Here is an 11572-nt window from a genome sequence, read left to right on the forward strand (position 1 = left end):
TATTCCCATACACTCTGTAACTGTTTTCTAAAATATCTTTGATGTAAACAAACACATTAGATTCAGAAGAATCTGGGATCATTGATTATGTTGTTTCTTCCAGCCTATAGCAGATGATTTTTGAGATGATATTTTTTTAAATTAAATTGCAATTTGAAGTCAAAAATATGAATTTCTTTATTCAAAGTCACATTTCACGTATGTAATTCTTCCAGGTTTTATATTGAAATTTTTCATCATCAAACCTACCTTGAAACTCCTTTTCCCATCAACTTAACCACGTCTTAAAACCCACAAGTTGCACACACTTCTTTAAAAGAACAACTATAAATATAAATATAAATATAAATAGTAGACTTGCAGGGCCAACACTCCCTCAAAAGAGATTTCACACAAGCCTACAATTTATATTTGTATTTAGAGTTATTCTTATTCTTCACAACATGCAAAGCTTCAAACACCATTTACACTTCTTAACGTTTCACTCTAACTTTTTGTCCTCCACAGAAAAAGATATGCATCTTGATATGCTGTGGAGTTCTCATTTTGGTGATAGTCATTTTGGTAGCATCTATAGTTCCTACTTTGGGGTAAACCATCACATCACTTCTCTACTAGGAATCTACCTCCAAAGGATCTAGGAGGGGGCTACGGTGTGCACTTACCACGGGTTGCATGTCGGTTGCACTTCATAACGGGGCACAATTTCATAGAGATGCTTAAAGGCACTGGACACTTTGGTAAATGTCAAAGACCAGTATTCTCACTCGGTGTATCTCAACATATGCATTAAATAACAAACCTGTGAAAATTTGAACTCAATCGGTCGTCGAAGTTGCGAGATAATAATGGAAGAAAAAACACCCTTGTCACACAAAGTTGTTTGCTTTCAGATCCTTGATTTCGAGACCTCAAATTCTAAATCTGAGGTCTCGAAATTAAATTTGTGGAAAATTACTTCTTTCTCGAAAACTTCATTACTTCAGAGGGTGCCGTTTCTCACAAACCTGTGAACACTCAATTGGTCATGGAAGTTGCGATGAGAATACTTTCACAAAGAGCTAAGATTGGTCTAAACTGTGTAACACTGGTAATAACTCTTAGCAATGTGTGATGTCACAATACAAATCACTATGGTGATACTGACAACTCATCTTAAACTAAATCTTAGAGTTTTGTGAAATCAAGCACTGGTTGTTGTCGATCAAACTATCCTATTATTTTGTGGTATACTTCTACTCCGATTGGAGCTCTCTTAGGATATCGGTTAATCCTCTATCAGGATACCATCAAGTGACAAAGACCAACAATAGTAGCATTTTGTGCTTCACAAGAATAACTTTAATGGAGACAATACTATAATGTCATAACCTTCTTGTGTACATGAGCAACTTAGAAACATATGCAATGGGAACTTTTGGGACACAAGGTGGCTTACCAAGTGAATCCATTGTTCCCGGTAATGTGCGAATGCTCCATAGAGTTATGTATAAGAACTAGAGGGCGCACTGGTGATGCTGCTGCACAAACCTGACGGGACCGCATGGAGACACAAACGCACGCCGCATCTGTATGCGCGTTGTATATGAAGTACACGTTGAATTTTGTGTTTATTGAATGCTACGCGGTGCAGTTTTGTCAACTTACAAAATGGCTGCACAAACACACGCTGTTCAATGCTGTTTTTGTCACCTTTTTTTTTGCGAGCATGCCGGGCGGCGTCTATAGGCCAGTGCCCCCTCTAGTTCTATGGAATGCTCATAAATACGTAAACAATAAAATTTATACAAATTTGTCAGGTAAGTCTGCTGCGCCTAGTTTTCTAAAGTCTCTCAGTGTTTTGAAAGAAATGGAAATCAACTGAAACTGGATCCTCTCCTTGGTACTCTGGCGCCCTCTATGGTTGAGATGCCTTGGAGTATCAAGGTGCTATTTGAGAGATACTAAGCTTTGTGCAAACTTTCAATTTATCCGCCTAGTAATAATGGGTATTATTGAAGAGTTCTTTGTTGGGATCTCTGTCCAATGTATAAATCTGGCACCCTCTCAATCAGTTTCAAAAGCAACTGACAGTTTTTAGAACTGCAAATGCACAACACTAAAAAAAAAAAACACCATAAGTTTCACTGAGTATTTATTTTGATAAACAAAATAATTTGTGTTCAAGGTAAAAACAAGTAAACAGTTGCAGCAGCATAACATGGCATTTTGGCAGGTAACTCTTTCAACTTAGCAAGATAGATCTGTGCTTAGTAAATTTCTGAATAATATGTAACTAGATGGGCAGTACCTCTGGATACCTACTTACAAGTTTAAAAGCTTAAGAACTACTAAGCGTTTTACATTCCGCCACCTGTAGCTGTTTCAATGAACATTTGTTTTGATTCAGCCACATTTGTATAAAAGTTAATTTCTCTGTAAATTGAAATGCTTGTAAATTGTGTACCTAGTCTAGACAGTAAACCAGGGCCCAGTTTCATGGCACTGCTCAGCGTATAATTATTTGCTAGGTGTCCTGTGTGTGATTCTTTGGGCCAAACTCGGTGCCGAGCAGAACTGTCATGAAATTTGGCTCTGAATGCTAATTATAGTGAGAATAATTTAAATTCTTTTTAAATTAGAGAAAAATGGGTTATCAAAGATTGACGATTTTAATTAAATTTTCTCCTGATTCTGTCATTTCATTTGAAAGGTCTATTGACAAACCTCATACTTAATCAGTCAGCTTGAGATGCTTAATTGAAGATATGTATTTGTGGTTAAATGTGAAAGACTTTGAAGTGTTAAAGAGCCAATAAATGATGATCTCAATATGTTAGCTATTACCTTTTTATGGCCAAATAGATACCGGTTAATAACTATTTTACTCTCAAAATTTGCATTTAGTAATAAATTTATCGAGTCAAAAATGCACCCGGCCGCGTGGCTTTTTCAGCCGAGAGTCAAAAACGGCTTATCTATTATCTATAATGACCATGGACGCCAGTGATGGATTTCCCCTATTGGTTTGGAACACAGTTCTCCAGCTTTGGCATTTCCACACCAAATAGCCGCCACTGACGTCACGATTCCTTTGTTGCGCGGGTTTGTTTGACCCCACGTTTTTCAGAAATTTGGCTTGGAGCGTTCTGGAGAAAACCCATTTTTACCATGTTTTAACGTGAGGTAAGAGACTCGTTCTATTTTTTATGTTTCCTGGATGGACTGCAGCTGTTAGAAAACGGTAATATCTATATATTTGAGATCATCCTTAATTGGCTGTTTAAGCACTCAGCAGTACAGTGTGGGACTTGTTCGGTAGTGACCGCTTCATGTAGAGCAATAGTGACAGAATATTCCCTAGAAGATTGAGGGAAAATGATAAGTAATGTTTTAGGATTTCATTTTGTACCTTCATCGGGTCAGGTCTGTATCGTATCAGTCAAGTTTTTTTTCAGTGCAATTACTGTTTCCATTATTGACCCCGATTCACCTGAGGTCAATAGCACAATAATCTTGGTTGCGCCATTTTGGGAATTATTGTCCCCGTGTGTTATAAAGTGTAATGCTTACTTTAGGAGTGGAAGTATTTACACGCTTATCGTAATTTCTACGTGCAATTTGGATACTTTGGACTGGAAACACAGACATTGGGTATCAGACATTTGGTACTTTCACTTGCTTAGGCCATGTTGGAAAGGGTGGCTTCGGCTACAGCTACGGCTAGGCTACAGCTACGGCTAGATCGGGCACGTCTGCCTATTCTTCATCACTGGCAAACACTCTAATTTAGCCGTAGCATAAGCCAAAGTCTCCGTTTCGGAAACACGGCCTAATCCCCTTTTGCTGCCCTCTAGGGCCTTAAAGTTCCCCACTAAGTAAGACTGCAGGGATTTTGCGTCTGTTCGTATTTCAGGTACTTAACCCATACACGCTTGAATGTTGCATTGCAATAACCTTTCATCATTTACTGCAGGCATGATATTCTTCCTACTAAAGTCTGATTTCCAGGGTTTGTTCTTGCCCCTTTGAAAAGTCAGAAAAGTTGTGAGTCAATAGCTCGTCAAGTCTTTAAAAGGCTATGCAGAGACAAATTTGTCTCAGAATGATGCCATTAGATGATTTGGTTGTTGACCAATTTTTCACTTAAAGGGTATCAAATAAAATGGCAATCTGCACTATTTTAACATGGGGTAAGGTTGCGGTTTTATATTTATTTCTCCTATCACATGATGACTCTATCTTTTGGAAATTAGTACATCACAAAACTGAAGGTAATGTCTGGCAATTCTCTAAAACTTACCGTGAGCATAGAGCAAGTGATTTGAGTGTTTCTTTTTTACACCCTTTGCTAATGTTGTTCTCAGATCAAATTTTAATGTTTTCCTTGTCAATAAAAATGCCGAAATAATGCAATCATGACAAGACAGTTGTAGGGATTTGATGGCATGTTTACAATTATATTCCATTTTAATAAAGTCTGTGACTGTATTTGTAGGAGATGACAACATTTAGTCAGAAATATTATTGAATTTTTTTTTAACTGAAACTGAAAATAGATGGAGATGAATCGCTTTCCAAGTTGAGGGATGACAATCTATCGGAAGTTATCTATTTTAAATTGTATTGAATCTTATTTAGCTCATAGCGAGGCTTGACTGAAAATAGTCGGGTACATGTAATGTGTGATGGTTTATCATAATGTGATGACTGCAGTGATAATTAGGTAGTGTGCAAAATCGATTACTGTGGCTATGGCTTGTGGCTCTGGCTTGCAGCTATGGCTCATGGCTATGGATCATGGCTGTGGCTGTTGCTCATAGTATGGAGATATTTTGAACGCTAGGTGGCAGCAGACTTACCATGTCCATAGACCCTTTCGCAAATACCATTGCGCAAATGCAAACTGTTGAATGAGGTGCCTTGTGGGATAGCTACGGATCAAGTTTGATCACCAGCTAGACCACAATGCACCTAATTTCTAGCTTTACGCGGGCGCTGAGTATTTGCGTAAAGGTCTATTGTTTGTACATTACCAAAACAATACTTTTACCTGGGGTTGAATTCACAACGATAGTCCTAACTTAGGACTAGTCCTAGGACCCTTTAGGAGTTATTTAAAACTTGAGGCTAGTCCTGAGTTAGAACGAGTAACTTGTCCTAACTCGAGATAAGACTAGTCTCAACTCTTTGTGAAACCCACAGCTGGTAAATCTGCCGCCAACTAGCGTCCCGAAAGTCACACATTGCTATAATTTTTATCCTGTGGTCCAATAGTTTTGACATTGCCTTTATTGGTGAAAAGTTTGATTGGTGTAGGTTTTGTGGCCGCCAGTGTTCCCCTTGCAGGAAACGAAAATAGGTATTCTGACTTCAATCAGCAATTAGGCACCAGATATTGTTTTAGACAAAGACAATTCTACTTATTTATTGGAAAAAAAATGTATGCAAATAGTGTATGCTCTATATATCTACTCTAGTTCAATATTAACTCATTATAAATTACACTGTACTTTTCTGGTTATTGAAAAAAAATACAAAGAGAGCGGGCAAAAAATAAAATTGTGACAAATAATGTGTAAACCAATTATGTACATTTCCTTTGTCTTTTATATGCAATTTGATTTGTTTTCTTTCTTACAGGCCTATTTAACTATCATTGTTCTATTCCTCAACTTTTAGCAAATTATTTTGATACTTTATTGTGAAATGATGGTACTATAACAGAGCCACTGAATAATGTGTGGTTTTTAACTAAGATGCTTATTAAAAGATGATTCTGATGTGTCATTGATATTGTTTATAAAATCTGTAGAATACAATAAATGAACAAACTATTTAAAAGAAACATCATCATCATTGTCTGCAGATAATATATTGCTTGTTAATGGATTTGGTTCAGTCTTCTTTTTGTTCTTACTTTTTATTTTATGGTCTTATTTTGTCCCCTTCGACCACATTTTATTCCCATTCTGTGTATTTTCTGTTATGGCTGAAATATTGTTTAAAGAGTTTCTGTGGGAATTCTTGAAAGATAAAAGTTCTGTCGCAACAAAAATTTTTAATTGTCTGCAAAGTAGCACAAAGAACACACTGGGTGATAGCCCACATGGATTCTGGGTGAAATCCAAACCCAAGTCCAAAAAAATCACCACTAACCATCAAACTAGGTGCGCTGATTTTAGAGCAATGCAATACAAAACTAAAAAACCTGGCAAAGTTATATATTTTGACATTATTGCATCCATTGGCTGCTAGAGTTACTTTTGAAATGTACTTGGTTTCCCAAGATGCATTGCAGTGTGTTTTTAAGATGGCTATTGGCTACGGCTGTGCTTTAAAGGGTTTGGTAAAACATTCAGTTTTGAACCCCCATTACCTTCTTCACTTTAAAGGAAAGAACTGTTTAAAATGTTGTTGAAAGGGATAAGAATTTAAGCATAAGAGAGTATTACTAAAAAATGGCAAACAAACAGGTTTCTGGTAAGGAAGATATTTTTTTCTAGCCTAAAGAAAAAATTCAAAATTCTAATCATTGGTAATTGTTTGAAAACAGAATAATTATAACATTCAAATGTCTGCATCCATTCCGTGTAATAAACTAACCATTCTTTTAACTTCTTGTATTATTTTTCTCTTTTTCATCTCTCGTTTTCACATTCTTTGTCGAATTTTCGTCACTTCTTTTTGCCATCTTCCCCTATATCCCCCCCCCCTCCATCCTGCAACCGCATCCCTTCTATATCTTCAAATTTCGATATCTTTCCTCTATGTAGAAGCAAGTTGCGATCAGCATCTTGTGTGGGGTGATCCTCGTCATCGTCATCGTTGCCATCATCACTCTGGCGTAATAATAATTATTATTATTATAATGACGTCACCCGTAATGATGACGTCACCCGTAATGATGACGTCACCATGCTTACGTATAGAACAAAAACTAAAGAGGTTGACAAACACGCACTGGGAAGGTGCAGTTTATTCAGTTTGTGTTAAAGTTAGGGCTACTCATCATTCATTAGGAAGTAGTTCATTTAGTACGAAAAGTGTTTTAAAAAATGTGTTGTACTAAATTTGGCCGTCCGAACACAGAACACCGAGAATGATAGACGTGTCAGTCTTGTGCGTTTTGGCGGTCGTAACCAATACTTATGGGTTTCGGTTGTTAGGCCGTGTCCGAAACGGTGCTTTTGGCTATCAGCTACGGCTCGATCAGTGCGTCTGTCACAGACGGGCGCGATGTTTCCAAAGGCGCCGTTTTGGACAATGACAGAAACAGTCATTTGTGTTGCGACCGCCAAAACGTGCCCCTGATCGCGAATTTGGCAAAAAACAAAAACAAACAACTTTGTTTATGATACAGTGTGCTCTTAATCTCCCTTGAAATTACGGGAGTTGTTCTTATTAAGTTATAAGAAAAATAATATTGTATAATATTTTTGAAGTTTGCCTTTTCTTTCATATTGTTTGAGAACAAAACTGATCAGTGAAACAATTATTTGTTTAATAAATATCTGTCACTTACATTGTTCCTTGCCTTTTGTTTTTTATTTTTTTGAGAACAAAACTGATCGGTGAAACAATGACTTGTTTAATACATTTCTGTCACTTCATTGCTAACTGCTGTTGTTTTAGTTTGGTTCGTCTCTTAACTTCTGTGGAAAACACTCAAACAATTATGATTTAGTTGAGATGTGTACAAAATATCCTCAATTTGTATTTAATTATGGAATAAAGATTTGGGTATTGTATTTATATTTATAGAATTATAATGGTAACTTTACAGTGCATGCTCGGAGAAGAAGAAAACAGACTAACACGACTTTCATGTGGTTGTGTTTCTAACATCGCGTGATATGGTCAACTTTTGCTTGAATGATTAGACTTTAGCTTCTATCCTCTTTTGTTCCGAAGGACCTTATCTTGCCGCTGCCCCGAGGGCGAACTTTTTTTTTTTTTTTTTTACAAACAGTTATTTCCAAGGGGGCGTAAGTAAGTGGGACTGGGGAACAGTGCCCTCTCCCCGATGACAGCGCCCCCCCCCCCCCATACCTCCCCTTCCTCAACTCAAATGTAATGGACATTGTGGATTGGAAACTGTCAGTAAGATAGCCTAAATATTACATTTAACTATAGTTTTGCTTTTATTTAAACTTGTTCCATTTTTGTTTTACACCAACCAATTGTTTTTACACTCGCGCCAGACTTCTTGTTGTATTATACAAAGCGGTAGATTACATTTTAAAATGGCAATCGATGCGCTTGTCCAGGCCCCAAGGGTTGGGGTTGGGGGGGGGGTGAATACGACAGAACATTATTTCGGAGGGGAGAATGAGGTTTAGAGTGGGAGAAGGATGAATGCCAAGTTCAAACCATTTGGAGCGCAATTATTGAAAAAAAAAAAACATTTGCAGCTTTGTATAAGTTTATGCCCATACGGCGCCACCTATTGCCTCCTCTATTTACATCGTTGTATGTTAATTATGAAAGATAATTTAATGATAATAAACAGCCAATGAAACAAACTTTTTGCTTAGTGTGTTATTCGTAAGTTGCATAATGCATGAAGAATTCAAAACTTATTGTTATCTTGACTATACTAAATCTGCATGCAGTAGGTGTACTATTACATCCATTAACCATAGCAACCAGTGCTAAATGCTAATATTATTCAATAAATACTTTCACAAAAATTAAAGTCTCTCATCCTCTTGGAAACCATTAAAATATATTTTCAGGTCACTAGGCATCAGATTCCTATAAACTTCTGGCAGGTCAGCTGTTTGGGATTTTCGCCGTACCCCCGAACAAATGAATGTCTGCCAGTTTTTATAAGGCTCTCCTCAAAATTCCCGAGTATAGGACCAACTTTAAACCCCAAACTTATCCAATCTCCTCAAAAGTTGAAACACGGAAACCCCAGGTTTGTATAAATTGTTATATTATTATTGACACATTTTTGCATGACCCCAATTTTTTAAGAGTTAGTTCGCTGCAAGACGTGTTGTGCAGCCAACCTGCAGGAATATGAAATAGCGCCCTCAAGCAGTATTGGCCATGAAACGAGTGAGAGTACCCTTGGGCCAATACTGCTCAAAGCCATTGGGCATACACCTACCAAATTAACGGATTTAAATTAAGGATCCATTAGCTTTTGGAAAAGGCACCTTTTACAAGCAGCTGACCTTCCAAACATTGAAAAGAAGTCTGAAGTTAAGTTGTATTTACTCTAAGGTTGTGTCTTCCTTGAACTACCTGGGGGTACTTTGCCCATACTATACATTGACATCGATGACCGGGCGCAAGCACCGACACGGCTGCCAATAATACAAACTTGTTATGGAAATTTCACATTGCAATGGCAAAAAATAGCAACACCAAACATGGGATTTGCTGAACAAATGGTGACCAAGAACAAAACAGAAAAGGGAAAATGTCTCCAAGGGGAATTCTATAAAGACTGGGGTGCTCTACAACTTTAATTTGGTCTATATGTACGGTTTTACCAAAGACAGAAAAGAACAAAGATGTCTCCCCAGTGTTGCACAAAAATAGAATGTGCGTCCACACCAGTGTTCATGAGGTGGGTAAACTCGTCGGCAAACATTTGGGAATTTTTTTGTGACGTCAAAGTCTGCTTCACCACGTCAATATAGTTGCATCACTGACTTTTTAACAAAGAGTTGTGGGCCGCGCCCTATGAACGACCCCTGAGTTTGCAATGCATGAATAATCCACATGAATGTTTCTGGGCCAGGCAGAATAAGTCCCGCGAGCCCGCTGGGTCAGGCAGAATAAGTCCCGCGAGCCCGATGGGGATAGTGGGTGTTGCCAAGCATTGGTCTGTTTTATAACCACTTTTTAACTCTATTTTCCGCATTTTGTAAATAATAACTTATTGTTCTGAGCCCGCACATAAAGACCCGCACATAAAGACCCTCTATGAGGTTTTATGCAACCCAACAGCGGGTGTGCATGGTCACACAGAGAAAGTTTTGGTATGTGTGTCGCATGCAATAATGCCCTCTATGCAATACTATCCGGAAGACAGTATTGCATAAATTATGCAATAATGTCCGCCGAACGGTTTTGCATATGCAATCGTGTCCGTCCGGACGCTACTGTATAATGCAATTGTGTCCGCCCGGACACATTTTGCATTTGCAGTTGTGTCTGCCACCGTGCAAAACCGTCCTTGCAGTAAATCAAACGCCCCTGGTCGACGGAACACGTTTGCCATTTTTTTTACAAGCTAACTAAGTGCATGACACGAATGACAATGGAAATTTTCGGCCGTTGGGTATTCGCTGCAATCATAAATACGTGAATATTCATGCTGCATTATACGTATAGGTTCAACGCATGCACGCTCGCTTACGCCGCGCGCACATACATGTACAGTCATGTACCATGTACAGTCATGTACCATGTCCAGTCATGTACCATGTCCACTGGACGGTTTCTTTTTTGCACAGCCCCGGACACGATTGCATATGCAAAAGTGTCTGGAGGGGACAGTATTGCATGGCGGACACAATTGCATCTGACAGGGGCCATGCCTGATCACCATGGTATAGCGGGCACCAATGTGAATGACTTTTACAGCTCAGATGCTGGTTGCTGATTGTTTCGTCTTTGCTTTATTATTATGGTTGGATCATGGAGAAAGAAATAACATTGTTGTTAAACGGTTTGATTTTTTTACAATCGAATCACACTCGAAGATTAACGAGTGTTTATTTAGGACATAGCCTATAGTCTTATAACGGTAAAGTGAATATTAAAAAGTAAAACGGACATTTTCTACGAAGCAAAATTATTTCATGATAAAATTGAGTCTCTTGCGTCATCGTAAAGAAAAGAAAACCATGAAACAAAGACAGATGGTGTTACACTCCCTCCTATAGATTTCACGTTTCGGCGCTAGAAAACTGCAAATCATAGCCTAACTCTTGTTGTTTCGGCAAACACTTTCTAAAGACCAAGGTCATTCACTGCGACATTTTTGGAGATGTGCCAATGCTTGGTACTAGGCCACGTGTACTTGGCCTTTATTTACCCACTGGAGGTGGAAGGGAAACACATTAATTCGTGGACGAGTCTTGGAGATAGAGAGAGCTGAGAGTGATGATTATTTACTGATGCAGTAAGTCACATTTAGTTTTATTCCATGTTTACATTTAGGAGGCAAAAAGTATATGTATTTTCAATTAATATTTTACCGAAGAGTTTAAATGCAACATCTCTGAATATCCAATCTTTCCAATTAGATTCGATAAAACAAACAAAGACTCACAGTACATTATTATTTTTACCTCCACGATATAAATGGAAGTCTCTATTTACTATTTTCAAGAATGTCCCCTACACACCCTCGCGGCAATTAGTTGACGTCATTTACTGGGCACTATGGCCCTCTCTGATAGGACGAATGAGATAATGACGAGCCCGTGCTAAAAACTGACCAATCAGAAAAAGCCACACGGAAATTTCAGGCAACCCCGTGTTGATGTGCATGCTGGGATGGATAGCCCCTGTGCGTAGTAATGTCGCAGTAAACCAAACGTGCACTTGTAATGTATTGTATGTACAT

At 38.2% G+C, this 11572-nt stretch overlaps 1 protein-coding gene across 2 annotated transcripts in view; it reads left to right on the plus strand.

Annotated features, from left to right (window-relative positions):
* The window catches only part of LOC139939194 (syntaxin-like), a 77824-nt gene extending 69396 nt beyond the window's left edge, over positions 1 to 8428 (plus strand). The window contains exon 10 of one of the 2 annotated variants that reach the window (XM_071934978.1): positions 6756 to 8428. In XM_071934978.1, the coding sequence (XP_071791079.1) occupies positions 6756 to 6830 (75 nt within the window). In that variant the 3' untranslated portion in view covers positions 6831 to 8428. Of the gene's footprint in view, positions 1 to 507; positions 5822 to 6755 lie in introns of those variants that run through there. The other variant, XM_071934975.1, reaches the window with a different exon arrangement.
* The last annotated feature ends 3144 nt before the right edge of the window (positions 8429 to 11572 follow it).

This window comes from Asterias amurensis, chromosome 6, assembly GCF_032118995.1.
Source record: "Asterias amurensis chromosome 6, ASM3211899v1".
Classification (NCBI taxonomy): domain Eukaryota; kingdom Metazoa; phylum Echinodermata; class Asteroidea; order Forcipulatida; family Asteriidae; genus Asterias; species Asterias amurensis.